Below are 26550 nucleotides of genomic sequence, written 5' to 3'. Positions count from 1 at the left end.
GTGACGGCACCCGGTTCAGTATGGCCAGCCGACAGCTGAGTTACTCTAAAAGAGACCATCGCTATCTTTGACATACGAAGCTATATCAAGCCTTTATGGATGAATGAGCGAGGGTTTACAGGATGTAGGCAGGCTGGTTACGCAGAAAGACTGCCATGTGTGCCCTTCCATGGCTCTTCCAGTCCCTATATACGGGCTTTGCTTGGTATTCCAAGCACTCGGATGTCTTGAACGCGTAGAGAACGGGACATTTCGAGCAATAATATGCTCCTCTGGCTGTCGATGTGTTCAACTATAATGAGGAAACCCATTTCCGCAGTTTACAGTAGCGACTGTTTGTCCCATTCAGGAGACATAGTGTCGGAGAGAAGAGAGAAAACGTGACGCAGGCGTTCCATGATCCATAAATTTTCGTTTTTATCGATATCAGGAAGATCGATGGAAAGACGGACGACGTGTCTCCATTCAAGAGAATGACAATGTCTGAGCGCGATGACAAGTCTCGTTCCATTTCTGTCATCCTGAGTTATCACACAATCACTAGTTTGCATATGAGTGAGATATGAAGGCGAAACAAACGAAAACGAATGCCTTTGTATTACAAGCGCTTAGCAGCTAATGACAATTATACGCGACGAGATGCTACCTTCAAGCTGTCACGTTGAGCAACGTATTGAGATTCATCGTCGTTGGGCGATCCTTGTAAATCTCCCACTTTAGGACCTGTTGTATGGAATTTAAATAAAGAAAATCTGGTCTGTATCTTCTTCTGTAATATTCTTTGTTCCGACGGAGTGTCCTCTTTCATGACTCGATGTAGTATAGCATAAGATAAAGGTACACGATAATTAAATTACTATACTGTAGCTTTCCGTCCGATATAAAGGTACATAAGGGATATCTGTCGTGAATGTCATGGTTTCGCGTGTATGATGAAGTAGCATAAGAGATGGGGGTATCAGCGTGTATGCATGCATGTAGACACCCATCAAATGTCCCTGAGATGTAGGAATAAATCAAGGGTATGAGAATCCAAAGTCAGTTCTTCGGTATCTTGCTCCCTTCCGACGCGTTGAACGTGCTGTCGACGTTCTCCACGAAGCGGCCTCTCTCTCCAGCCGCAGGTGCCTTCCGCTTCATCCAAGACTTGAAGCTCCTTCTTCCGGTGCTCATAGCACTAACCGTAGTATCGTTCCCTGACGATCCGGCGCTCGGAAGACCTGGGGACTCCCCACCAGCCTTACCGGGGTCCAGAGCCAATGGAGTGGTGCTCCCACCTGTGGTTATCGCCTCCCCGTCAGCCCTGCCTGCGCCAGGCTTGACCTGTGCAGAATCAGACTTCTTGACCTCCTTCTTCAGCGTGACTGAGCCTTCTTTGGCTGCTGCTTGAGCCTCCGCCTGCATCTTCAAGAACTCGTCTCCCCGGACGCGCAGGAACTCTTCCAAGAGAGCCGCGTTTCGTGAATTGGCTTTCCACATGGCGACAACGACATCGCCGACGATAGGAACGAAACCGACGGCGGCACTGACGGCGTTATTCATCAGCATGCGTCGCAGCAACCAACCGGGTATTTCTGCTTGGCGCGCTTTCCGTACGACGAGGAGATAGTTCAGAGCTACGTTGGCCGCGTCACCAGCACCTGGAATAATTCCGATGAAAAAAGTCCACCCAAACCTGAAACCGCAGATAGAGAAGCCCTTGTCGAGGTAATGCGCACGGTGCTTTACGGATCGTAGAATCTTCATGTCGCGTTTTGATAGGCCTAGGGGTAGCTCGCGCTAGAAATCCAGCTCAGCATCACTTCGTCTTCAAAAAAACGTAAATCCGCACCTTTTTCCTGCGCTGCTTGCCCTGGCCGTCCGTGTAATGTTCGTACAGGGGGTCCACAGGCGCGTACTGCTCCAGGTGCTTCGCAAACAGGTTCTTGCCAGTTTTCTCGAATAATTTGGTCGTCATCGTGGATGGTGGGAACGGTGCGGGGTGGTCAGGGGAGTGGAAGTGATAGAAGAAAATAAATAAAAGATGTCATGACCATCAAACCGCATCAGGGCTTAGCACCGCTTTGCGAATCATATCTCCACATGTCAGTTGGATTAATAGAAAGTCATTAAGTGAAATCACTAATAATGTCCCTAATAAATATAGTACACCTCACACCGGAAATATAAAATATTAGAAATAGATAGTACCTGTACATAAAATTATAGTATAGTATAAAATAAAATTTTATCTGTATCTGCTCTGTAAACAGTAGACCAGCACACCTGAACTAACAAATATAGGTAAAATCTTAATTTATACCGAAATTTTGTGTACAAGTACTACACCTAAATGTTTACGTTCCCGGTGTGCCTGAAAAAATAATCTCAAAACAAACATATTGTTAATCACGTACCCCACCCTCTGTTCGCGCACACATTCCGCCGATTCGTTCTTCCGTAGCAATCAACCTTTCCGCAATCTCTGCAAGCATTCAAACAGAAAGACCTTCCGCCCTTGCCTTTACAATCCGCCGAACCGCATTTTGAACAATGTCTCGGGTTCCGTTTCCGTGGGCTATCACCGGAACCTGACTCTTCGTCCAAGAAAGGATACGCTCGCTTGGCCGGGGGATTTGGCGGTTCATTCCCCAACGGCGGCGGCGATATAGGGTTCGGATTACTGGGGCCAGTAGTAGTGACAGAGTTCGCAACCGCGGAGGATGAAGATTGACCTACTTTCGCGCTGGGTGCGAAATATGGTACGCGGAAAGCAGAGGAGAAATGTCCTCCTTGGGGCTGTGGCTGAGGCTGTGGTTGAGGATACATGTAGGCTGGCCCTGGACCTGCGGATGAACCTGCTACTGAAGGCGTATCGGGTTCTGCAGAAGCAGAGTGCCCCGCATGAGCTTTCCAAGCCTCAGCATATTCAGCAGGGGTCTAGCGTCCCATCATCATCTCTAAGATTGGCATGAAAACGAGGGTAAGGCACTCACCCCCTGTGCCATCGGCGGGTGCTGCACAGTGTCCTCAATCATTTGGTTTTGCTCTTGGGGCTCCTCTTCCTCTTCTTCTTCTGCTACAAGAGTTGTTGGCTCCGGAACGCTATGCTGAATGGAAGAGATAATCTGTAGAATAACTTCTTTCCTGACACCGGATCGTAAAGATCCCTGGACCATATTCCAGAGTGCCTTGGAAACGCCTACGGCTTGCCAATTCCACACCTCGGGACCGCTTCCCAGATCACGATCGAACTGTCGCAGCCGAGCTGGGAACTCTTCGGCCAGGGTATTGGGAAGAGAACGAAAAATGACAGGATCGGTGCTGGCGAATTTGCGGCCCTCGGGGCAAGCCGAGATGCAAGACGGACTGCTACAGACGTACTCGCACCCGATGATGAAGAACGGTCGTTCCAAGTCGTATATCTTGACTGGACCGGAAGTGATACGTCCCTTATTGATGAGAGGAGTCGAACAGCTGGGGCAGGATATACCGTTGAATACGAGGGGCTGGGGATCCCAGTACAAGAACCTGAATTCCAGCAGGGGACGACTGGCATTAGCACCAGTCAAGCAAAAGTACGTGGGGGACGTGGGGAGCCAGAAGGTCCTCAGTAGCGAATACAAGGATGGCAAGCTCTGGTTCTGGTTCCTTGGAGACACAAGGGAACCCAGGTGAGTCTTGAAGGCATCCTCTACGGTACCGGCAGGCGAGACGGGGTTCGGCTCTGCGAGAAAACCAATAAGAGTGTCGATGAAGACGCCGGGCTTGGTGCGCGAAAGCTCCATCCAATCCTCGCCGTCAAAGTTAGGGTCTTGAAGATTTGGGAACATGGGTCGTTTTACATCCTGGCCAGGAAAATAAGCACTCTACAGAAGGGAGTCAAGGTCCGTGCACAAAAAGGAGGAGCACCGCACGCACCCCGCTGGCAATCAGTGCCAGTACCGCAGGATCGTTCTGGGGAGGCTTGCGAGACGGTCGCGGTGGATTCACAGAGCCCGCCGGAAAGCCATCTTTACGAGGCCGTCCTACAGGGCGCTTGATCTTTGGAGGAGCGCCGTCCGGGTACTTCTTCCCACTACCCTTTGGGCGTCCGGGCCTACGCTTCTCCTGCACAGGCGCCGACGAGGAGCCCTGGTTTTGGTTTTCTGCCGCTGCGGTTATGTTCTCGTTCTGGAAGATGACCTGCTGGTGACCAGAAGTGCCTGCCACCGAATCCATCGACTACTGCCTGCAATGTCATGGTGAACATCCGTGGAAACGAAGACACAGAGATAGGAAAGAATATATTCGGGAGGTAAATCGAAAGTAAATCAATAAGATATCCTCAAGAACAGCCGAGGAAAATTGGGAAATAGGAGGTAAAATTGTTTGAAAAACTGCTGGAAACTGATGGCTTACTTATTTGTCTCGAAGGGCACCAATAACGACGATAAAATGTAGATAAATGAAGCTTGTTCTCAGCCGTCCGTCAAATGGACACAGAGAATCTGCCGGGAAATTGGGAGGGATTGTTTGAGGGTAGTCGTCGAGGGTGTGATTATGTGGGATTTATGGCGTGAGAATCTAGTCCTTCCATCTTAGGACGCAATAACTCCATAATAAGACAAAATAATTTATATTAACGCCTCGTGGCCATTCTCATCATTCAAAAATCGTTGTTTCTATTATTAGTTGTAAGCAAAAGTTCGCGGAGCTGAATATTGGATTCTTAAGTGCACGACATGATGAATTTTCAGAAGCTACTGCTTGGAGCGAAATGCACATGTTCTTTTATGCAACAATGCTTTAATTTCCGATGGCATGACACGAGGTTTGAGAAAAGTCTGACGACCCAGATTCTACAAAAAACAGCCGGTCTTCATGGGTGCATTATAACTGAAGAAATGCGCAAACGCAATCATGCGTGCACGGTGATGTAACGCAGGCTTGTGGCCATCAGGCCCGTTGGTGAGCATCGGAGATAGTCCCAACATCATAGGATCAATGAAGCCGGAAGCAAAGGCCTGCCAGTTGGGAAACACGAGTTCCAAGCGCTGCCAGCCTTCCGGGGGCATCATCGGCGCAAGCAGGAGATAAAGGGACTCGGCGAACGATGAACACGCACCTGAAGGACGGTGCCAAGGAAAAATAATCAGCATGCTCCGGGATCCATAAAGGCTTGACATGGCTTCGTATGTCAAAGATAGCGATGGTCTCTTTTAGAGTAACTCAGCTGTCGGCTGGCCATACTGAACCGGGTGCCGTCACATTTCCCTTCAAGTAAATACATATCGATTCAATGGCACCTTTCGTGCCTCGACATCGCACCATCGCCGCTAACGTGGCACTACGTCTGGTCGACCACCCATTAACAAGCTCGCAAGCGGCGGAGATTCTGTAGCGGTCTTCTGATTGCAGTCTTCACGATGCTACTAAACATAGAAATCTATTGCTGTCAGCGTTAATGCGTGAACCCATTAAATTCTCCTTCTGCGCTTCCGCCTACATGCTCTTTATGTGTCGAAAATAAAGGGTATAGTCTGACGACATGGAGGGCCCTTTGTGTCAAGAGTATCAGAGCCTATGTAACTACTATTGTGAGCAAATATTTCGATTTTCATAGATTGTCCTAACTCAGTTTCGGATCGACAGATTGCGAGGCTGACTTGGACCCCAAAAGCCGACACCGGGGATGAAGGCTCTTAGCTGAAATGACTGGCATTAGTCCCAGATATATGTACCTATATTGGCTGACGCAGGTTCTATAGGACAACGGAGCCTGATTGAGGTCTAAAGTGCAATGCTGCGATGGGAGTTATCGACTGACCGCTTATCTTCTCATTGTTCGCAGTGCAAATTATGGTTGCACTTTCTGGAATCAATATTAATATTAGTGGGTTTGCCGGAGGCTTCTTCCTTGTGTCAGTGTTTCTAGGCGATAATACGAAATTTGAGACTACTATCAACTGATGCTCCATACAGTACGGGGAGACCCGTAAGCTTTTAACGGTCGTATATGGATACGGATGCGGTGCGGATCCCTACCAGTTGGGTATGAATGGCCAAACGGTACTCGCCGTTAGCGGGCGTCTTTGGGACTGTGGGTCTCATCGCAAATTTACCTTCTGTTAGCAGTAACTAGTAACATTTCGTCTGTTCTGCAATCAATCATTCTAATTTATTTATAGTTGTATCTTTTGGATAGATTTGGCCGCGTCAAGCTTCTGAAGTTGGGCCTGGCCGTATTGTGCATGGGCCTGGCCTATTGTGCTTTGATGATCCGCTATTTCTCTAGCTCAGATAACAACATCGGCAAGGGAATGACGGTCTTTGGGCTGTATATGTATGTCATCTTTCGTCAGTCTCTCCCCTACCGTTTGTGTCTCTACTCGGACGAATTGCGTAAGACTTCATTGTGAACAGCACAATATGGGTGTACAGCACCGTGGTTCTCCCTGTTCATTTGCGCAATAAGATGTGTGTTCGTCCGCTTACTCTAGTGTCTCATTGATTATGACTTTCCATCGACCGATAGTATGGCACTGGCATCGGCATTTCAATATACCTATAGTGTTTCTATTACTGGGGCAGCCCCGAGCGTTGGTTCTTTTTACCTTGATGTCGGATTCGCAGGCTTTCACAAGCATCGGAGCAAACTTGTATTGTAAGAGCTTCTCACAATCCACACTTCGTCGTTACGACCTTCGTGGCAGCAGTTGGTGCATTTATTTAATTACCCGAGCAAGACCCTCGAGCCTGGACCTATCGACAGACACTAACCTCCCTCAACCATCTATAAGACCAAAGACAAGACTTTGGAAGAAATCGCCACGACAAAGTCTCTATTCCGATGATGCTGTAGATAGACATGACTGCGTCATGCAAGAGTCAGATTGAAACCCGGACTTCCTTATCATCAGGCGTGTGATTTTCAAAGGTCTTTTAATCATGTTGACCTTTATGGAATTCTCTAGAGACAATATCTTCTCAGATACATATATCACTGTACTAGTTAGCACCTGCTACATCCTGTCCGTCACGACCAGAATACATCCTCGCTGATAGCCACCCGCCCTCGCCATTGTGAATTCAAAGCGGACTATATGGGTTCCCATTTGGATTATATTTGACGGTTAGATCTTAGCCAGCAAACTTGCACATGACCTTAAAGAACCTTTGATAGTCTACAAAACCTCCTAGTGTCGCGTCGTCGAACTTTTCGGAGAACGCGGCCTCTGAGTTTGACGTTACGGAAGGGAACAATGTTCGAGCAATCGGACCATTTGATTGGTTCCGTTCGTATCTGATTGCAGCGAAAAGGCCTTCACTAATCAGACTGTAGCAGACCATGCGCCAGGGTTTGAAATCAGAGAAGCTGATAGAAACTGGGAGAAGTTTGTCGAGGTTTTTCGGCGGCGCATTGAAACCTCTCCTTGTAAAGTTGTGAGTACGACATATCGTACTAGCTCTTGAATGAAAAGATGTGTACATGCCAAGCTGGCCTTTGCCTTCTGGAGCTGGAGTCTCCTGAAACTTTTGTTGGGTTGAATTCCAATCTTGAAGAGTGTTACATTCCATTTCTGGGATTCATGCAGCTCTGGGAACATTTCGTTTAGCATGAGGTCACTGAGAGGTAGAGACGGTGTAAAGAAACTGTTGGGAATAGATGTCAGCAGGCATAAAGAACGTGGTGGGTATAGCTGAACAAACATATATTCGTGAACTGATACATAGGTGGTGGTGGTACAAAGCCAAAAAGCAGTAACGATCGATACAAAAATTTAAATAATGTGAAACAAACGACGGAGTAGCCGTCGGCCCAGTGGCTGTGAAACCACCATCCTCAACAGAAACCAGATGTTCCAGTCATGAGTCCAACTGAGAATGTGTCTCAGATTTAGCAACAAGGTAGACAGTCATTCACAATCCAATTCTCTAGCTGCTGAAACAAGGACTCATTCAGGTGACACCTAGAAATTGAAGACAACTTTGTAGACAATAATAGGAATAATTGCGGTGAGAGCCTTGATGTGGCTGTACATCGCCCTTTTCGCTCGATATTAATACGATTTTTCCCATTACGAAGTGGGCTCTTGCAGCGATATTGGATACCAAACAAAGGACCTCAAGCAAACGAGCGGTGAGATGGAGCAAGAAAATCTGATGGCTGCGGTACGTCGACTTTTTCTTTCAAATGCGTTGACCTTACCAAGTCCGTGAAATAGTGAGCGATTTCATTTTGGATGCTGGATGTCTCTGATGCCTCAACTTTCTAGCTATGAGGGATATCCACAGAACTTGAGCTAGAGGAGAAACAGCAGTCTCAACCATCTGACTCTTATCGGCCAATAGCTATCTTAGCAAAGTCGCCGGAAAAATGCACGATTATGGGTACAAATGCCAAGATACCTCTGGAGAATCCATTGAGGAAGCCGCAGACAGGTGTGAGTCAGATATCGGCTGAATAACTGCCCCTAATCTACTTCTTCCTTTAAATGGCTGTAAGAGGATAGGGCTTGCTTCTTGTCCCTGCGACGCCCTTCGCCATTTTCTGTAATGGCCGACACTCAGACGACCGAGGTCCATCCCTATGAATCATCCTTGATCACTTCAGATCAGACCCCCATACGCAACACAACGAGCTCGTCTATGTCCTCCGACGAGAAAAAGCTTCATGCTGCTAAAGATCCTGAGGTTGCCATGTCCAAGGAGAAGGAGGAAGATGAGACTACCACTCTCTATCAGAGGTTCCGCCCATCCATCCTAGGAGCGGTTGCAATTGTCATCTTGGGGTGGTGGATAAGTGCTACGGTGTTGGAAGCCACACGCCATCGCTGGTAAGTGCTTCCCCTCTTTAATATCCAGTTTCTTTAGAGACCGGGCTTAGGATTGTCCAAACACTCTTTGCTTGGTTCTTTCTCTTCGTCATCGCTTTCCGGTTTATTCCCAACCGTGTTGTATCGAAGCCTGTCGGCGCAATATGGATGCCATTCATCCAAGAACCATGGTACGGGTTGAACCGCGGTTTACGACTGACAATCGGTTGGTTGTGTCTCCTCGGCATTGTCTTCGGTTCTGCTTTTGGTTTCAAACTCGAGAATGTGAGATTAAGCCGGCCTTCAGTATATTGGTCATTGACGAAAAATCCAGGGTTCCAACTATGGCGATCGTGCAATTTCTGTCCTCGGATTGTTCATCTTCCAATGCGGCTTTGTGCTTTCGTCAAAGTCGCGTTCCACAATTCCCTGGTAGGTGCTGGGTCATTATATATATCTTTTACTTACATTACTGTGCAGGCCTACCGTTATCGTTGGTTTGTTCATGCAACAGGCTATCGCTCTCTTTGTGCTCAAGAGTGGAGCCGGATTCTCGATCTTCAACTGGATCGCGACTCTGGCTGCTGATTTTCTCAGCCAATCCAAAGCTGGTGCAACCTTCTTCTTTGATGCTGACACTGTAGCGAAAAGTTGGTTCTTCGTGAACACCGTACGACCAAGTTGTCCAAGTTCACGTTGTTTTTGACTCATCTAACGTTCAGCTCGCCGCGATTATCTTTTTCGTTGCATTTGTGCAAATGATGTACTACCTTGGGGTAATGCAATGGATACTTAAAAACTTGTATGTATCGTGTCTTTGTCTTTACTTTCAGTCAATCTAACTACTCCACTTCTCTACTCAGCGCCTGGTTCTTCTTCAAATTATTGGACGTGTCCGGTGCTGAGGCAGTTGTGGCCGCTTCATCTCCATGGATTGGTCAGGGGGAGTCTGCTTGTTTGGTTAGACCATACGTTGACCGTACGTGATTAATTGCAGATCGTCTGGTCTGTCTAACGTATTTTCGTATATCTATCTAGTCATGACGGATTCGGAGCTGCGTGAGTCCTTTACTTTCTCCTTCTTTCCCCGCGTTGATCCTATGCTGAAACAGACTTGACAATGACTTCTGGATTCGCAACGATTGCTGGGTCTGTTATGTCCGCTTACATCTTCTTGGGGGTCCCACCGGAGAATTTAGTGACGTCTTCTGTGATGAGTATCCCAGCATCCATTGCCATAAGTAAGATTCGAATGCCGGAGCACGAGGAGCCCGTTACTCGCGGTAACATTGTCATTGATCGCGGCGAAAGCCAGGAGAATGCGCCGGTATGTATTATGACATCTGCTTGGTTTGTGCTCATCGTGTCACAGAGCAACGCCCTTCATGCATTTAGTCAGGGCGCTGTTTTCGGTCTCATAGTCGCCGGCCAGATTCTGTGAGCTTCTTCATCTAGATCTTCTTATCGAGAAAGACATATCCTGACGGCTTTCTCCAAGGACTAACGTTCTTACCGTCCTATCTCTGGTATCTGCGTACGTCTACAATCTACATTATATATATGGCGTCCTAAACATGTCCACTCTTGTAGTATCAACGGCCTTCTCACGTGGATCGGTCACGGATTTGGAATCGACCAATTGACTCTCCAACTCATTATTGGTTACATATTCTACCCTGTCACATTCTTCTTGGGTGTTCCCCGCGACGAGATCCTTCAAGTTTCCCAGTTGCTTGCGACAAAATTGGTCGCAAATGAGTTCTCTGCATACGAGAAGCTCCAAACATTGATGGCTAGTGATAATGCACTTTCGCAGCGAGGATATACAATTGCTTCGTACGCGCTTTGTGGGTTTGCCAATCTTGGCTCTCTCGGTATCCAGATTGGTGTGCTCGGCGCACTGGCACCTTCTAAGAACAAGGTTATTGCTCGCATTGCAGTCTCAGCGATGATTTGTGGATTTTTCTCTACACTCCAGACAGCTAGTATTGCGTATGTGCTGTCCACTGTCCATATGGTTCGAGTACTGATGGTCACTCTAGCGGAATGCTTGTATGAGAGGGATTTTGTTAGATTACCAAGCAGGAGCTCCGTCGTATCCCGCCGGCCGAGCTCAATACCCTTTTATGTCGGGGTGGACATTATATATTGAATACGAACTATCGAGCACCCTCACCACGTTTCCACTTATTGATACGCTGTGTGAGGGTGAGTATTTGCCTATGCTACTACGTTTACCTTACTGATTGATACCTATAGTCTACGAGATAGCTAACTGTGTATACTATTAGGTCCTATGAATTTGCATCACTTTCTTAGAGGATTTCTGTCCCAATTTTTTTTAAAAAACAGAGGGTATGTATTCGATTTGTAGTTTACGTCGACATGATAAGTAGATGATGTTAATGAATAACTAGTCTTGTAAACCAGACCCAATGATCCACATGAAGAGAGGTCATTAGAATTAACTCTTTTACATAGTGTCAACTGCTTTGTGTAATGGATGACATACTCGAGCAACCTAGTTCTGAAGCTCCTCCACCAAAGCTCGATGATAATCCCCATGAACAGTCATCTGAAGACGAGGATGAAGGCCTCGACTGGACCAAGTTGAAGTCCATCATCTTCATTCTCAGTAACACAGTGTCTGTGCTGAACGGCATCCAAGGACAGGAATTTCTCGCCCCGTCATCCCCGAGCGCGGTGAAAAAGAACATGAACCTGCTGCCGGTGGTGAGAGTGGGTTACAGCAACATATTTTGCAATGGTCACGAAATGCGATGTTTGATGCGTTGAGCGACCCGGACGATCTCCAGGTGAGTCACACATTTTTCTGTCCATCTCCTTGGCTGACCATTCTCACAGTAAGCTATAGGATTTGGCATCCATCCCTGGCACGTGTCTCCGTACATGTTGCCCGAGGAACCCACTTTTCAAGTATGGGTCATTCTGCGTCACGTCCGGTGGATGGCAAAGAAAGGCCTACAAAAACGTATGGAGTTACTCTCAGAAGAGGCTATTTATCTGATTGAGCGGGTTCCCTTTTCTGCTGGAAGGAGATTGACATTGACCTGTCTGGAATGGAAGACGTTTCTGGAGCCCTAATGAGTGTCCATTAGGCATACGCTGAAATGATTGGGACAGAGGATGTTACCCTGGAGAAATATCAGGTCCATAAACTGATTCTGCCCTATTGTCTGATCTGATCTATCGTAGGTTTACTCCTACCTCAGGCAACTGGGATACGTTGTCACTAGGACCGTACCACCTACGTCAGAATATCCGGCGGCAGCACCTTTTGTGAAGATGGGCCAACTTGGACAGCCAAGATCTTCTATTTTTGAGCAAATCCGGTCAACTCTCTCCAGCTGGATACTCAAACTCTTCACATCTACCTTCAACTGGTGGAAACCTCTGGTATAAGCCGTTGGCTCTATCATGATAAAAATTATGGTTTGTTTTTTTTTCAGCCTCTCCTCAGCATGGATGATAACCCGAATTGCCTATACCTTTGCCAAAAAGGTCACCTCCATCTCGTCCAGCACCTACCCCTCTCCTGGTGGCGAGCAGTTCTGCCCTTCCTACATCACAACCTGGGACCACCTGCGCGCCGACTAAATCTCTTTGTCACGCTTAGGGCAGGGAAGAAAACCGTAGTCGTCGCTGCAGTGGATTCAGGAAACATAAGTTTCTTTTGATTCATGCAGGGCGCATTTATGGACTGGCCAATGGCGTAGCATGACACTCGGTTAAAGGATGTATTGCGTATCTTGTAGAGCACTAACTAACATGAATGCGAGACTGACTTTATGAAGACGATTGTGCGCCCGCTATTTGAGCCAGAAACGTCTTCAAAATGCTTTTGCGAAGCTCGTAATGATACCTAGTGTCTGTTTCCTCTCTTTTAGGCGTAAACATTGTCATTAACTTTCGTTCCAATGGCTCCTGCTCTGATGCAAATCTGTTCCCCTGCTCCCTCATCACTTGCCAGAGATGGCCGACCCGCATGCATGGAGATACAGGATGAAAACCGGCTCATTCTAGGATCTTCAGGCAGGAGTGGAGGCGCTGACGATAGGCCATTGGACAGCTTCACTTTGACGAAACAAGTGTCAGTTTCATGTTGTTTTTCACACCCACCGGAGAATAGCAACATTTTACAAAGTTCAACGGTCCATGGCAGAATAATCACAGTCTTAAAACTCCTCTTCCTCCTTGAACGAGCCTTTGTCATCTCTACTACATTTCCCTTTCATCGCATGCTTGTTCAACTAATCGCGTCTCCCCCACACTGATTACACTGGAATGTCATCTCAGGGAGATGCTCTGTCTCCTTAAAGTGCATTCTCAGATAGTCAGGCATCTGCGTGACTACATCGCATCCAAAGCAAGGGCACCAAACAAAAGGCGGCATGGGGACGCAGTGGTTTCTGGGTAGCATTGAGAGAGTCTAGCTCGGCGTCGCAGTCGGGGTGCATGCATCGTATGCGGACTTTGGGAACGTCGGGTGAGAGATACTGAGGGAAGAACGGTTGACTCCAATTTCTGGAAGATCGCTCCGAACTGTGCTTTGCTGTATTTTCCAACATGATTTGACTGGCGGGCGGTGTCAATTTGGGAGATTGACCAGTGAATGCGTGAAGATGTGGATGTGGCAATCGTGTTTAGATACGATAAATCATACATGTCCTCAGGTAGCAGTGTAGTCCAGCAGGATAGGATTCAGGAATGTGAGTGGTAGGCGACAGACACGTTGGAAATATTGCATTACACCAATTAAGGCGTATATAATGAGTCCCCCTCTGATGTCTTGAGGATCTTCATTCTCCCGGTTTTCTGGTACCTCCACGAGGTTGTGCTGAAGCGCATAGTCGAGGAGCCGCTGATAAGTGGGGCCAAACCCGTATTGGAAGAGAGGCGGGTAGCAGGTCAGATCAGTGACTACGTATTTACTTGGAAGTGTTTTTAAAGCATTCGTCTTCTTCCCAGAACCAGTCCATCTCTATGGATGCATTAGAGATGAGTGTAAATGGACAAAATGCATTCGTACTCTTGGCCGCTCAAGCACTTCTTTCGCTTTAAAGGATGGTTCAACAGGAGTAGCAGGATCTCTAAGTGGCATCATGGCCTAACGAGGTGAAGTTGGTTGGCAATCGAAACAGCTCCTATCATCTGCAGCTTTTACTTCTTCCTTTGGTGTGGGATTCTTTCAAATTGTTACTACTGGTTGCCCTGGTCTGACTGGGGAGACATTATTATACATAACACTGTACTAGTTAGCACTTGCCACTTGCTGCTCGTCGCGACCAAAATCCTACATCTTCTCTTCAAGATCCCTCGCAGCGTCAAATCTGAGACTCTGCTTTCGTCACATTTGGATCATATTTGATGATTAGAGGTTGGGCCGCAAATGTGCGCATCACCGTAAAGAATGTCGAATAGTCAACAAAACCTCCTAGGGTTGCGTCGTCGAACTTTTTGGGGACCGTGGCTGCTGATTCTGATATTCTGGGAGATTTGAATTGAGCAAACAGATCATTTGGACTGCTGTACCCAGGCGAGAGGTAATGGTTTCTGTCGGAAAAGCCTTGCTTGATCAGATGATAGCACATACTGAGCCAGGGTTTGAAATCAGAGAAGCTGATAGAAACTGGGAGAAGCTTGTCGAGGTTTTTCGTCGGCGCATTGAAGAATTGAAACTTCTCCTTGTAAAGTTGTGAGTACGACATATCATACCAGCTCTCGAACGGAAGGACGTGTACATGCACAAGCTGGTCTTTGCCTTCTAGAGCTGGAGTCTCCTGAATCTTGTAACGGCAGAAAAGAAGGACAAGGACGTTGAACATAGATTCAACGTCGTGGCGATAAATATGAACGGGAGGATTGTCTTCGAGGAGATCGCATGCATAGTACGGTCCCGTTCCCGTACGACGTAGAGCCGACGCACTTTCACGATCACGGTAGGAAGACAAATCGAAGTCGTTCAACACCCCGCAAATGACGCCGTTCCTCTTCCGCCACATAAGGTTCGTCATGCTGATATCCCGGTGGATGATTTTCGCGTGGTCATATACCCATTTGTGGACTACAAGCATGTCGAGTTTAACGAGCTGGATGATATCAGATGGTAGGAAAGACAGACCTTGTAATATATCAAATATTCCTTGAGCATACTGGCGAGGCTCGCGGAGACTCGTAATTGAATAAAGCCTCTCCTGCACCATGATACGGCACACCCGCTCCTCATAATTAAATGAACCTCCATCTGCATAGCTGACAGCGTCAAAGTACTCCTTGAGTCTCGCCTGTGGCGAATCTTCCGCCATCTCGAAGTCCTGGGACAATAGAATATTGGGAAGATGGTTGGCGACCCAATGATGTGGTGCACCGTCTTTGGACATCTTGTCCACCGCGTTCTTCACGTCGTTCATGAAATCCTTCTCCGAGGGACGCGATTTAGCTTGCCAGCTAATTTTGACGATCGTCTCCATCCCCTTCCACTCTTCGTAACCCTCAGCCGTCGCCTCGACGACGCACGTATCCCGGCCAATAATCCCAGGCTGTCGGAAGATGATCTTTCCAAGCGTCAAGACCACGGGAGTACCGTCTGACTTCTTTAGCGTCAGCTTCCTCCCTTCGAACAGCGTCGCGGTGTCGTCCTGATGCTCCTTTGTGTATTCTGCGTAGTCGCTAAGGAACGGGTCTTCAATGATACTGTGGATGCCGTTCTTTTCGAGTGTGAGCCCGTGCAATCCGATCAGCATAGCAATGAAAGAATCTGGATCATTATCCATGTCGATTTCTTGCGATACGATGATTGAGGAGCGATCATAGTAGAGCATCTGAAGGTGAGTACCGCCAATCAAGGCACCGATGCTGTGCGTCCTGAACCCAGCACTAGACAACACCTCCATCGCGTAGCGCGCACACTGTAGTCGGGGGTCCTCCTTGTTCTTATCGTCCTTGCCTTTCCATATTTCGCGCAGACGCTCAGACTCGGTCTCCTCCTGCATTCGGCTCCTTGCAGCAGCATCTTGCTTCTTCGATGCCCGGGAAACCTTTTTTCCAGATCGCGAGTCTCGCGGGGCTACGTCGGATTTACGTTTCTGTCCCGCCACCACACCGACACCCTCCGGATCTCCAGGGAGCATATATGGCTTCTGACGAGAAGGCTTTCCCATCGGATCCTTCTTGTCTGATAAGTAACGCGTCAGCAAAATTATATACATCAAAGAGCACAAAAACTTACCTGCTGTGAGGACTCGAGTGGCGTATCGACCATTATCCAGGGTAGTAAAGCTTAATTTGAATTCAAGCCACTGCAAAAGCTGCGGCCACCCGATATTGTTCTTCGGGCCTCCGGTTTTGATGTCTTCGATGTTGTTCTGGGAGCTGTTGAATAGAGACAGCAGGAGAGTAATCGCATCCGGTTTAAGGTCGGCGTTGCTCCCTTTGACAGGCTGAGGGTCCTGTCGGTAGAAACCAATATCAGGGCCCGAGCGTGTGCTGTCCTTGATCAAAGCGAGCGCCCTATTGCACAAACTGTTGTGCGGGTGATACAAATTCGTTTCGTCCTTGGTCCTGCATTCGGCCTTGTAGTCATTCCACAGTGCCTTCCACTGTTCATCTGCTTTCACCTTATTAATGAGAGCAGAAATGGTGGAATCCTGTCTCCAATCCCGGGGAAGGTGAAGGATGACACGAAGAAAGTCATCGGAGGGAATGAATACGCGGGATTCAAGGTCCTCCCTGATGAAGTTGTCGTAGTCCTTTCGCTCGTACTTCATATGGAAAGCGCGGTGGCTCCCAGCGCCGAAATTGTACGGGGTCGTCTTTGGTTTGGTTTCGTGGTCGTTAGCAGAAGTGGATGGTGCACCATTCTTGGGCGTGAAGGGGACATTAGACGAGGGGTTAGGGTCATCCAGAGACGGAGAACGAGCACCAGTAAGGTCAGAAACTGACATAGCACCGAGAAAGAATGCAGCGACAACCATTTTGACGCAGTATTTATCTGTGCAGAAAAGGACAATGGTCGATCAAAGTGAACCTGTCGAAGGCACGTGGTCGTGTGGCAACACACGCCCGCGTCCTTCTTTGGCGGTGCAATTTGCAATGTCTTCTTCCGTTGGTATTTCGCCTCCAAACATTGAACGATGAATCAGATACTTGTTACGATCACAGTGCTGCCCAAGATACGTCCATAATTTGTTGAGCAGAGGTAAGACTGTAGAAAATTTTCTGGCCTTGTCTTTTCAACGCTGTTCATCATCGGCACATCGACCAATGAAATGAGATCTCTTCTACAAATTTCGGTGTATATGTTATGACCGTGTGGCGTTGAATTGCGTTCTTCTGGTTCTTTTTTTGTTGTTCACGGCTGTATCAAATTCCATAGGCAATTCGACTTGGAATTACTGAGTACCGCGGCCCATTGTTCTTCCTTTTCTGACGTTTGTTCGGTTAACGAAGACTTGTCCTTGGAAGATATTGATCTCATTATATGCACGATCCGTACCCCGAAACACGTTTTTTGTGGACATCTTGCTTCCCATCTGTACCTTCTAGTTGTCTCTTTTCCCATGTGCATTAGCCTGTATGCACGGTGGACCTCTGGCGCGTATCATTGACTAACATGCGTGTATCATTGGAGGGAACGCTGCGCTGTGTAGTGAAGTGCGCTCTGAAATGAAACCGCTATCACTTCTCGAGGGTTCCCCTGTTTAAGTCCTCTTCAATACGCTTATTCTCGGCAATGACTTGAATCAGGTTTACCTTGAATAATGCCTAATGCTGCAGTTACCGAGACTGCGGGGCTATCGTCTGAAGGTGCATGTTTTCTTGGGTTCAGAACCGGGATTCATTTTTTTATCACCCGAGGAGTCGATTGGCCATATTATTGATATCCTGCACTCTGGCCGTGCTCCCTCGCCTGCATCTCGGTCCATCTTGGAGCCAGGGTCCCTAGCACCGATGCCCTTCCCGTTTATTTGCGCAATAAGGTCAATGATTGTCCAGTTGCTGCTATCACTGAGACAGGCCCGAACATTGGTTCTTTCACTCTGACACCGATTTTCCTTCGTTCTGAATTTCCTTGCAGGCTTAGGCAAATTTCAGAGCAAACTTATATCATATATGTTGATTTGAACAATATCCTTTGTCTCTATGACTGTAAGTGTCGACTAACTCGCAGCGTCAGGACCAAAAGCAAGACACAAAGTTGGTGATGGATGTCAGTATTCACGTTGTCGTGTCGGTTGCCAGCAATCTTAAAAACATTATATGAAACATAAGCAGACGGATTTGACAAAAGACATCATCTAGTAATCACATCTACAATGCTAAGTACTTTCATAGGATAACATAATGAAAGAACCAGTGTTGCGAAGAGCGTTCGAGATCATCGATTAAGGACGACTATGATTGGTAAAACAAAAAGAAGGAAGCTTCCATATTTGCTAATCACTGAAACATTAACTGTGACCTATGAGTTGGCCTACAGTTTTCAGTTCATGAAGGCTCGGAATCTTCAATCCGGATTTCAGACAATTTAAGCTGGAAAAAGAAAGTTAACATATCGCATTCAACGACACCAGCAGGATTTGAACCTGCGCACTCAGAGAGTAACAGATGAATGTAAATTCTAATCTGTCGCCTTAACCACTTGGCTATAGTGCCGTTGATGTCACTTAATTTATTATCATGTTATTCCTCATCATCAGTTATCTATTTTGCACTTCTTTCGATGTATGCCAAGCCTTTATCCTCCTCCTCGACCAACCGATCCCGATTTCACCCCAAGTCGATATCAGTATGGATTTGGCTCAGCTACCATCTATGCATGCCGTCATCATCTTTCCAAGAGCGAAGACCCCAAAGACGTTCAAGCGTCGTTGTGTGGTCCCAGTCCGACGCGTCTAAGGTATTATGAAAATCAAGTTTACGTGTCGTGAGGAGCTTGAGGATAACGAACATGCTGAGGTTGTGGAGTTACTCAGTAAGAGCTTGAGAGTCTCATATGGTCCCAGGTTGCTGGTGAGTGTATTACTGTAGTTATCGAGAGATACTTCTCATCGGTATCCGTTAGGATCAGTCAATCTAAATGCCTCCGCCGTTGCATGTCTTTCCAGCTCTCGTTCCACTGCCTCGCGTTATGTAGATACCTCGTCTTCAACTCTCGTCAGATAACCACAACACTCAATTTCATCGAGACGAAGAATATATCGCCGAAGAAAGAATATACAGACATGCGTTCAATCTGTATGTTCGGGACTGGTATCGCATCAGGGAGGCCTTTTAGAAGACAGAAGAGATCCTTATCCGGTAATTGAACACAGAACCATTTTCGCGAGCTATCTATCCTTAGCTTTGATATGCTGGTGCCTTGGTAGTACTGCTCCCAAATAATTGGCTATAGAAACGCCGTTCCTCGGTGCGGTCTCTAGCTCGCTGTTTGGAACATCATTGTCAGTGATCCTTTTTCATGTCTCTCAGGCTTGGATCACTACGGACGCTGCAATCTTCATCGGAAGATGACGGATCTGCATTTCCACTTCGTTGAGAGAACCTATTTTCACTCTATGGAAGGAGCAGCTCAAAACGAGGTACATACTCAATTCTCTACAGAGAGCTTCTCTATATCTTACACATTCTTGCTCTCTTTTCTTTAGAATTAGTTGATAAATCCGGTGGTTCGCCAGTGTGCCACCCATTTTGCCACAAGCTCTCTATCAACGACCGGTGCCTGTTTCAAAGTAGGTGTGATTTTGGTCGTTATCTCTGTCAAGAACACCATCGGCGCTCTATGGGATGGTCCATATCTCATTCGGAAGAAAGGCTGCCGCACAATTTGTGAGCAACCAACCTGTCACCACTCACCAACAACGGTACTCACCAACAGCTTGATAACCGGATTCTTCTTCCCATCCGCATCAGACTTGGCTAGCCTCTCCACCCACTCGTTCTTATCCACACGCTCGAAGCTCACACCAGAAGCTTCCAGTCCAGCGAGAATATCCTTCCAATGAGCCGACGTGTTGGGATTCACGATGTGGTACACAGCCGTGGCAGGCTTCGTCGTACTCAATACGACCTCTGCTATACTTTTCCCTGCGAAATCTACAGGGAGCCACGAAGGGTGTTCGTCAACCACAGGAAGCGCGCCCACAGTATTCGCACTCTTGAACATCAATGGCCATGCCTCCGTTTCGTTCCACACGCCACTTAAAAAGGAAGAAATCAACATATGCTCTTCTCTCAAGGACGAGACCACCTACTGCACAGAATCCCCGACCATCTGGCCTATCCGCAGAACCGACACGGGCACCCTACTCTTCTCCGTTGCGCGCTCACACAGCTTCTCCACGACCCACTTGCTCTGCGCGTAACCCGTTCCTGCAGCCGTCGACGGTGCAGGAGAAAAGCCCTCCGAACATGTCTCGTCCTGGGACCCTTGCCTACAGCTGACGGACGAGCTGAACGCGAACGAGGCAGGCTCGGAGAAGGGAGACTCAAGGCACAAGTTGATGAGATTCACCGCGCCTCCGATATGCGTGTCATAGGACTCGATGTTGAGCACGAAATTCACAGGCCAGGCGTTCTGTTTTCAGTCCACGGTAAATACCACGACACGGAAGGAGGATGAGGTTGTAACGTACGTGGATAACGTCCGTCACCTCATCTCGTAGTGCGCCGTACTCTTCTGCTGTCAACCCGAGGAGAGGTTCGTTGGCGTTTGCTCCGTACGACGTGACCTTGGTTTCGTCGACGGAAACTTTCCGGGCAGCGACCGACGCTCTGACACGCTCCAGAGATTCCGCGTGAGACTTGGCGCGAGACAGACAGACGACCTTTCCAACGGAAAAGGATGCTGTTAACTGAGAAAGAATGTGTGCACCGAGGGATCCCGTTGCGCCGGTGAGGAGCTATGCGTGAGTAGAGTGAGTCTTTATTTTGAGGTGCAAGGAATCTGGGCTTACGATTACACGTCTGTCGGTAGGCTTTGGTGGAGCATTAGCTCTGGCCGTATGTGTGCCAACCTTGGCACCCCATTTATCGAGCAGTGCTAGCATCACGGCTTCGCACCCATTGTCTACTTGAGTAACACCGCTTTGTAGTCGCAGGATGTAATCCGCAAGTCTGGAAAAGCATCGAGGTCAGTCCCACAGTTCAAGGATGAAAAATGGACGCACTTCTCCACCGACGGATGCTCATACACCACTAACGAAGCAGTTGAGAGTCTTTCATTCGTCTGGAAGCAGAATGGCCTCTCTTACCTGTTTGTCTAAGGTTATGAGTCTCCAATTCCAGCTCCTTCTGAAAGCTATTCCGAATCCTCGTCGCCTGTAACGAGTCTACTCCAAATGCGAAGAGATCTACTTTTCTATCAAGCTTCGCTGACCGATTGGGGCCAAGAGCTTTGGCAATGGTATCAAAGATGTATGCCTCCAGCTCCTCTCGTGGTAGTGTCTTCTTCTCCACCTCGAAGTCAGTTTGGTCGAACCGAGCGTAGATGTTTTCTGAAAACCAGTAAATCCATGACGCATGGGCCGGTATCGAAGCGAGGGCCATACCTATGAGGTCCTTGAACTTCGAATAACACGCCGATCGGAGTATACTCATCTTGGTGGCTACCGGGATAGCTGTATCATACCTGTGTTCTTTCCATCAGTTTTCGTCTCGAACACGGTATATGGACGTACGGCAAGAACTCAACCATCTCGGGTAGCAACCGCGAATGGGTTGGTGCTTCAGCGTTGGCTTGTTCGATGACGGGCCAGACTTTGGACATGAGCTCATCCTGGGAGAGGCCTTCTTCATTAGCGAGGTCGGAAGGGAGGATCAGGCACCCCGTTTGGGGTTTCCCGGCCCCGAAGACGATGGCTGGGAAGACATTAATAGATAAAACGCTATGAGGGATATTGGTACTACCTTCTGCGACGTATGGGCTGTTTCCTCGGATACAGAGTTCCATGGGGACTGTCGCTCGTCAGCTGGAGTAGAACGCCTAGGAGGATGCTTACCGGGGTTGGTCTTCTCCCCGAGGATATGTACAAGCGTGTCGTCGAGACGTCCGATGTACTTATACAAGTCTTTGCGCTCAGGATGTCGGAGGAAGAGATCCTTGGTCGCGTAGGATCCGTCGGGGCGGTTAGTCTCGATCTAAGAAGGCCTGAGATTGCACACCCAAATATTTGGGGAATGGACTGACATACCTTTGGAGGATACCCGTCCTTGACGATAACTTCAAAGGTATCGCCGCCTTGTGGTTCCCAAACGAGATAGTTGGCTGAACCGAGGAGAGGGCGAGTCCAGTTCCAGAGTTTGTCCGTCGAGAAGTCACGGTTAGAATTCATCAGAGATCCGGTCTGCATTAGGTGAGTCAGGTTTATCAATGGGAGGAACGTTGAACACTATTCTTTACCTCTGTTGTTCCGTAGATGCTGAGTAAGTTCACTCCTGCTTGGACGAGTCTGTCACCAAGATCATCCTGGTTGTAAAGATGATAACGAAAGGGAAGCAGAAGGGACAAATGATGATCTTACGGGCAGAGGGGCACCTGCATATCCGACAATATCGAAACTGGCTAGGGCGTTGACGCCTTCAGGTGTTTCCGCGAGAAGCTACAAAGATTTCCATGAGTGCAAGCCCTACAGGAACGTGAATGGAAAAGAAAGCACCTTGATAACGTATGGTACCGCATAACATTGTCGGATAGGCGGTGATGCAGCGAGTACGGCACATATGTTGCTGGATGTTAGGGGTAGATGAGGCGGGAAGAGCGTCAGCGGTTGACCAGGGTAGATGCATCGGAATCTAGGCATCGGCAAGTCAGCTTTTTTCTCCGATGGAACAAAAAGTAAGAAACCGACACAGCAAAATGACCGTATCCATGGAATACTGGCAATGTACTGAATCCTGGCTTGTTCTGGTTCAACGCGACATTCGCGATGAGACCGTAGTGGGTGATGCGAACTGGTTTTGGGAATCCAGTCTGCAAATAAGGGGTCAAGTCGGGCAAACGATAGGAGAGGACTCACTGAGCCAGAAGAGTGAAGGATGACGGCAGGTCGTTTGGTTTCCTGTTCTGGTGTCAGAACGGCTGGGAACGGTTTGATCTTGGTGCTCTCAACGCCCTCGGAACCCCATAAAGGGAAGCGCTTATCTTCGACGAGCTCTACAGAGTATCCTTGGTTACGAAGGAGTCTCTGCGCGTCGTGCGCTTCTTGGATGAATTTCGTGCCATAGATGAGGTGAGTGGCGTTGGTGAGCTTGGTGAGATGCGCTACTGCCGGAACAGAGTTGTTCACTGAAAGAAGAAGGGCGGTCAGACCAAGCTTTGCGAGGGCCATCTCTAGGAGGGATTCGTCGATCGCTGTACTTGTCAAGACTGCAATGGTCTGCGCGGGAGGTACTTCGCCTGGGGCTGTCTTTGACGCGAGGCCGACGGTGTAGTAATGCCATGCAAGACGGTCGACGGCGGACTGGATTTGGGAAAAGCTACACGAGAGTTAGCGCGATTCAACGGAGAAAGAAATTCAAAAGGTACGTGAGCGAGCGCAGTACTACGGCGAAACCATCCTCAGGTGACCCCGTATAGATAGCAGGATCATTCGGCTGGTCTCGCGCACGGATTGCGACAAGTTCTGTGATGGATTTGGCTTTGAAGGTTACTGCAGGCATAATGGTAACAAGGGAGATGGATACCACAGCCTGAGTAGAAGGCTGCTTCAAATACTGACGAGGGTTCTACGCAAGGGAATCCGGCCAGTAGCGGTCCGCGTTCGGATCGTTTACCGTCTCACTTGTCCTCTCATTTGGAGTCGGAGTAAGGATGGCCATGATCCAAATATAAAACACGGTAGGAGAGATGATCGCATGATGACAAGCACAGCCACATAGCGATCTAGTCTTCCCCAGCTTCCCCACATTGTTCTTGGTCATATGCCCACCTATGCTCCACATTTCGGGCCGGGTTGCTTCAGCACCGTTCAGAAGCAAAAAGGAAAAAGGAGATACATGCGAAACGACGTATAAATAGTCTCTTCGAAGTCCTTGTCTTCCTAGGTTCGCTTCACCTTTTTGTGACGTCCCGCGGCTACCTTATCTTAGCGCCATGACCATCACAACAGTACATACCATTCCCAACGAGCATGGGAGCACTCCATTGGATGACGAGAAGCAGTATATCCAGGAGATCGAAGGGGCGAAGTATGATTTCTCGTGGGCAGAACAGGCCCAAGTCGACGAGGATGTATCGCCTGGATTTTTTGGTCGTTTCCTCAAGAAGAATCCTTCAGCAGCGTTCATTGCCGACGTTGCGAGGATGAACACCATGGAACTTGATCCCAAGGTCATCAGACGCTTGGAACGCAAGATCGATTTGCTTATTATCCCTGCTCTGGCTACGTGTTATATGGTAAGTTTCTGGCTATCGGTTGTTTCGGATCTGCTCATCTTCTCTTTTCCAGTTCTATTACATGTGAGCAGGCAAATCTGTCCCTCTTCACATGTTCTCATTCCTCTACTCATTTAGCGACAAAACGACTCTTTCGTATGCGGCTATTTTCGGAAGTAAGTGTCTAATAGTTTTCTATATATAAAGCTGCTAATTTATCTCTCCAACAGTCCGCACTGACTTATATCTGGCCAAATCAGAATACGTAGGTTTGTTTTGCTTGATGACGCCGAAACCTCCTTTATCCTACTCTACAGAGCTGGCTCTCCAGTATTTTCTACTGTGTGTAGGTATATTTATGCATTTTCGCTGCTCTTCACATTCCACGCCGCAGTTGGATGGCTTGCCTGGGCCCTACCGGCCAATTTGTTGATGCAAAAGTTTCCTCTCAACAAGTACCTCGCAGCCAATGTAAGGATCTGTTCCTGCTCGACGCCAGTTCCTTTTATCTTAAGAACTGCCTCGCAGATATTCATGTGGGGTGTTCTTCTTATGGCTCAAGCGGCTAGTCGGAACTTCACAGACCTGGCGGTGCTACGGATTTTGTCCGGTGCATTCGAAGCCACTGCCGACCCGTCGTTCGTCCTTATCACCGCGACTTGGTATACCCGGAAACAGCAGCCGACTCGCATCGGTTACTGGTATCTGTACGCAGCCGTTTGCGCCTCTGACACCCCTCTTGGTCTCTGACTTTTCTGCAGGGCCAACGGTCTAGGTATTGCCTTGGGTGGTCTCTTTGGGTATGGCATCGGCCAGGTACGAAATTATGACTCTTCACGAAAATTGACCCTAACGTTGAATCTCTCCAGATCAAAGGTGGGGGCACCTGACTCAGGTGCTCGATACTTAGGAGCTAATCATCTGATATATTCGCAACAGGGTCTCTACCTTCTTGGAAGTTTGAATTCATTATTATTGGCGCAATCTGTTCGTTGTGGGCTATAGTTTTGTGGATATTTGTCCCTGACTCGCCATACCACTCACATTGGTTTACCCGCATGGAGCGTCTGATGATAGTCAGTCGTAAACGTGACGACCAGAATTTGACTGATAATCGACAGTAAGTCCCGCTTAGCCGTTCATCCTCTACCCGAAGATGTTCTCCGTAACTGCGCGTCAGATGGAAGCCCAATCAGGTGTTGGAGGCCATCATCGACCCGAAAATTTATCTTTTCTTTTTGTTTGGATTTACGGCGAATGTTCCTAACGTGTGTAGATTACCACGAAGCTGATTCTCCGACCTGACGTATAATTTTAGGGAGGTACATCTAATTTTGGCACTTTGATTGTCGAAGGGTACGCGTTTCTCGGTTGACAAACGCATTCAAGTTGTAATATTTCCCTCCTAGATTTGGGTTCGACACTCTTCAAACAACACTCATGCAGATTCCTTATGGCATTATCATAGCCTCGATGTATGTCGCGCCTTCTTTTTCTCACTCTTATCATTTACACCGGTCTTTTTTTTTTAGCATACTTATCGCGATATTCATAAACTCCAAGCTGCCTAAAGGAAACAGAACATGGCTTATGGCCGCAACTAACGTTCCGACAGTTGTTGGGTTCGCGATGATTGCCTGGTGCAAAGGCAAAGCACCACGACTCATCGGATACTGTAGGCTTTCTTCTTTAGAGCGTGCCTTCCTCATTGACACGCATTAATAGGGATGACCGGCGCTTCGAATGCTACCTTTGTCCTTGGCCTATCTCTTCTTTCTGGAAACGTCGGTGGCCAGACTAAACGTTCAATCGCCAGCGCTGCTATATTTTTAGGCGTCGCCTCTGGGTACGTTACAGTAAAGCCCGGGCTACTGGACTTCTGGAAGTAACATGACAAATGGTTTAGGAACATTGTTGGTCCGTTTCTATTTAAGGACTCAGAAGCACCTGGATATCTGACGGGTGTTGTTGGCTGTATGGTTTCTCGGGCACTTGAGGTGAGTCAGCGATGACCGATCTTCTTGTTCTGTTTTGCACATGCTCATTGTGCAGATTGTCATCATCCTCATCCTCCGGGCGATATTCGTAATTTCTAACCGACGACGGGACCGTGCTGCAGCAGAGGGACGAGTCGAATACGATTCCAATCTCACCAGTTTGGAGGATATCACTGACTGGAAGAACCCGGCCTTCCGATACGTCGCTGTAAGTTTTCCTTTTCTCTTCTGATTACACCATTAAAAGGGGAGGCGACGCTCGCAGTGAACTTTACCGCTGTACGATAGAAAGTTGATACGTGAGATGTGCACCATCTCGTTCAATAAAAATTCGCTTTGACTTCGATACAGAAAGGGACCGCCCTGTGATATCACCTTCTCT

At 48.0% G+C, this 26550-nt stretch overlaps 10 protein-coding genes and 1 non-coding gene across 11 annotated transcripts; 4 read left to right on the top strand and 7 right to left on the bottom strand.

Annotated features, from left to right (window-relative positions):
• Positions 1-115: 115 nt before the first annotated feature.
• BT62DRAFT_1007822 (uncharacterized protein) lies at positions 116-808 on the bottom strand (the record flags this gene model as incomplete). Its single annotated transcript, XM_043177387.1, has 4 exons — positions 116-272; positions 325-521; positions 580-591; positions 647-808. 4 exons carry the CDS (start codon positions 806-808, stop codon positions 116-118), a joined length of 528 nt encoding a protein of 175 aa, XP_043038297.1.
• On the bottom strand, positions 731-2033 carry BT62DRAFT_951854 (uncharacterized protein). The gene is made up of 2 exons (XM_043188207.1): positions 1832-2033; positions 731-1779 (listed from the first exon to the last, which is right to left on the bottom strand). The coding sequence occupies exons 1-2, from the start codon at positions 1955-1957 to the stop codon at positions 1039-1041; spliced, it is 867 nt and encodes a 288-aa protein (XP_043038296.1). The 5' UTR covers positions 1958-2033; the 3' UTR covers positions 731-1038.
• Positions 2034-2521: 488 nt separating this feature from the next.
• Positions 2522-4521, bottom strand: BT62DRAFT_933848 (uncharacterized protein). Its single transcript, XM_043186626.1, has 3 exons — positions 4381-4521; positions 3901-4210; positions 2522-3848 (listed from the first exon to the last, which is right to left on the bottom strand). Exons 2-3 carry the CDS (start codon positions 4198-4200, stop codon positions 2940-2942), a joined length of 1209 nt encoding a protein of 402 aa, XP_043038295.1. The 5' UTR covers positions 4201-4210; positions 4381-4521; the 3' UTR covers positions 2522-2939.
• Positions 4522-6052: 1531 nt separating this feature from the next.
• Positions 6053-6981, top strand: BT62DRAFT_227969 (uncharacterized protein). Its single transcript, XM_043180135.1, has 6 exons — positions 6053-6102; positions 6150-6318; positions 6369-6438; positions 6497-6625; positions 6675-6881; positions 6936-6981. Exons 2-5 carry the CDS (start codon positions 6213-6215, stop codon positions 6856-6858), a joined length of 489 nt encoding a protein of 162 aa, XP_043038294.1. The 5' UTR covers positions 6053-6102; positions 6150-6212; the 3' UTR covers positions 6859-6881; positions 6936-6981.
• Positions 6982-8459: 1478 nt separating this feature from the next.
• On the top strand, positions 8460-11219 carry BT62DRAFT_933846 (uncharacterized protein). Its single transcript, XM_043186625.1, has 13 exons — positions 8460-8798; positions 8849-9062; positions 9112-9209; positions 9258-9447; positions 9500-9579; positions 9641-9756; positions 9816-9836; positions 9890-10104; positions 10150-10214; positions 10276-10311; positions 10368-10769; positions 10820-10837; positions 11097-11219. Exons 1-12 carry the CDS (start codon positions 8518-8520, stop codon positions 10833-10835), a joined length of 1734 nt encoding a protein of 577 aa, XP_043038293.1. The 5' UTR covers positions 8460-8517; the 3' UTR covers positions 10836-10837; positions 11097-11219.
• Positions 11220-11276: 57 nt separating this feature from the next.
• On the top strand, positions 11277-12475 carry BT62DRAFT_1007817 (uncharacterized protein; the record flags this gene model as incomplete). Its single annotated transcript, XM_043177386.1, has 6 exons — positions 11277-11392; positions 11446-11593; positions 11653-11769; positions 11897-11947; positions 11994-12194; positions 12248-12475. The coding sequence occupies 6 exons, from the start codon at positions 11277-11279 to the stop codon at positions 12473-12475; spliced, it is 861 nt and encodes a 286-aa protein (XP_043038292.1).
• Positions 12476-13148: 673 nt separating this feature from the next.
• On the bottom strand, positions 13149-13899 carry BT62DRAFT_1007816 (uncharacterized protein; the record flags this gene model as incomplete). The annotated part of the gene is made up of 3 exons (XM_043177385.1): positions 13149-13466; positions 13528-13779; positions 13828-13899. 3 exons carry the CDS (start codon positions 13897-13899, stop codon positions 13149-13151), a joined length of 642 nt encoding a protein of 213 aa, XP_043038291.1.
• A 76-nt stretch (positions 13900-13975) lies between these two features.
• Positions 13976-16759, bottom strand: BT62DRAFT_933845 (uncharacterized protein). The gene is made up of 3 exons (XM_043186624.1): positions 16027-16759; positions 14920-15972; positions 13976-14862 (listed from the first exon to the last, which is right to left on the bottom strand). The coding sequence occupies exons 1-3, from the start codon at positions 16739-16741 to the stop codon at positions 14123-14125; spliced, it is 2508 nt and encodes an 835-aa protein (XP_043038290.1). The 5' UTR covers positions 16742-16759; the 3' UTR covers positions 13976-14122.
• Positions 16760-18361: 1602 nt separating this feature from the next.
• Positions 18362-18452, bottom strand: BT62DRAFT_t121. Its single transcript has one exon. It is a non-coding gene; the product is annotated as a tRNA-Ser (tRNA).
• Positions 18453-19313: 861 nt separating this feature from the next.
• BT62DRAFT_951845 (L-aminoadipate-semialdehyde dehydrogenase) lies at positions 19314-23520 on the bottom strand. The gene is made up of 18 exons (XM_043188206.1): positions 23323-23520; positions 22814-23273; positions 22646-22767; positions 22454-22589; positions 22319-22396; positions 22198-22263; positions 21989-22141; positions 21797-21935; positions 21705-21752; positions 21476-21656; positions 21347-21426; positions 21050-21292; positions 20966-20993; positions 20753-20912; positions 20432-20698; positions 20051-20373; positions 19669-19996; positions 19314-19611 (listed from the first exon to the last, which is right to left on the bottom strand). Exons 1-18 carry the CDS (start codon positions 23454-23456, stop codon positions 19447-19449), a joined length of 3111 nt encoding a protein of 1036 aa, XP_043038289.1. The 5' UTR covers positions 23457-23520; the 3' UTR covers positions 19314-19446.
• Positions 23521-23889: 369 nt separating this feature from the next.
• On the top strand, positions 23890-26400 carry BT62DRAFT_899365 (MFS general substrate transporter; the record flags this gene model as incomplete). Its single annotated transcript, XM_043183363.1, has 17 exons — positions 23890-24192; positions 24245-24255; positions 24310-24347; positions 24402-24436; positions 24489-24513; positions 24566-24642; positions 24700-24878; positions 24933-24987; positions 25041-25047; positions 25111-25291; positions 25352-25439; positions 25490-25527; positions 25581-25646; positions 25704-25846; positions 25897-26017; positions 26078-26168; positions 26224-26400. The coding sequence occupies 17 exons, from the start codon at positions 23890-23892 to the stop codon at positions 26398-26400; spliced, it is 1635 nt and encodes a 544-aa protein (XP_043038288.1).
• Positions 26401-26550: the final 150 nt, after the last annotated feature.

Source organism: Guyanagaster necrorhizus, assembly GCF_019112545.1.
Source record: "Guyanagaster necrorhizus MCA 3950 unplaced genomic scaffold BT62scaffold_17, whole genome shotgun sequence".
Taxonomy (NCBI): domain Eukaryota; kingdom Fungi; phylum Basidiomycota; class Agaricomycetes; order Agaricales; family Physalacriaceae; genus Guyanagaster; species Guyanagaster necrorhizus.
The sequence above is the reverse complement of the archived record's forward strand: the minus strand, read 5'-3'. Positions and strand labels throughout refer to the sequence as shown.

Bases quoted from the DNA above. Each gene is read 5' to 3' on its own strand.
- BT62DRAFT_951854 (XM_043188207.1), bottom strand. From the start codon at position 1,957: ATGACGACCAAATTATTCGAGAAAACTGGCAAGAACCTGTTTGCGAAG. The intron at 1,780-1,831 runs GTGCGGATTTAC...CTGGATTTCTAG, and splicing joins GCAAGCAGCGCAGGAAAAAG to CGCGAGCTACCCCTAGGCCT.
- BT62DRAFT_933848 (XM_043186626.1), bottom strand. From the start codon at position 4,200: ATGGATTCGGTGGCAGGCACTTCTGGTCACCAGCAGGTCATCTTCCAG. The intron at 3,849-3,900 runs GTGCGTGCGGTG...TCCCTTCTGTAG, and splicing joins TGGCACTGATTGCCAGCGGG to AGTGCTTATTTTCCTGGCCA.
- BT62DRAFT_227969 (XM_043180135.1), top strand. From the start codon at position 6,213: ATGGGCCTGGCCTATTGTGCTTTGATGATCCGCTATTTCTCTAGCTCA. The intron at 6,439-6,496 runs GTGTGTTCGTCC...ATCGACCGATAG, and splicing joins GTTCATTTGCGCAATAAGAT to TATGGCACTGGCATCGGCAT. The intron at 6,626-6,674 runs GTAAGAGCTTCT...CCTTCGTGGCAG, and splicing joins CATCGGAGCAAACTTGTATT to CAGTTGGTGCATTTATTTAA.
- BT62DRAFT_933846 (XM_043186625.1), top strand. From the start codon at position 8,518: ATGGCCGACACTCAGACGACCGAGGTCCATCCCTATGAATCATCCTTG. The intron at 8,799-8,848 runs GTAAGTGCTTCC...GACCGGGCTTAG, and splicing joins GAAGCCACACGCCATCGCTG to GATTGTCCAAACACTCTTTG. The intron at 9,757-9,815 runs GTACGTGATTAA...ATATCTATCTAG, and splicing joins GGTTAGACCATACGTTGACC to TCATGACGGATTCGGAGCTG.
- BT62DRAFT_933845 (XM_043186624.1), bottom strand. From the start codon at position 16,741: ATGTCAGTTTCTGACCTTACTGGTGCTCGTTCTCCGTCTCTGGATGAC. The intron at 15,973-16,026 runs GTAAGTTTTTGT...GTTACTTATCAG, and splicing joins CACTCGAGTCCTCACAGCAG to ACAAGAAGGATCCGATGGGA. The intron at 14,863-14,919 runs GTCTGTCTTTCC...ACATGCTTGTAG, and splicing joins AATATTTGATATATTACAAG to TCCACAAATGGGTATATGAC.
- BT62DRAFT_951845 (XM_043188206.1), bottom strand. From the start codon at position 23,456: ATGCCTGCAGTAACCTTCAAAGCCAAATCCATCACAGAACTTGTCGCA. The intron at 23,274-23,322 runs GTACCTTTTGAA...ACTCTCGTGTAG, and splicing joins GTAGTACTGCGCTCGCTCAC to CTTTTCCCAAATCCAGTCCG. The intron at 22,142-22,197 runs GTAAAGAATAGT...CACCTAATGCAG, and splicing joins GCATCTACGGAACAACAGAG to ACCGGATCTCTGATGAATTC.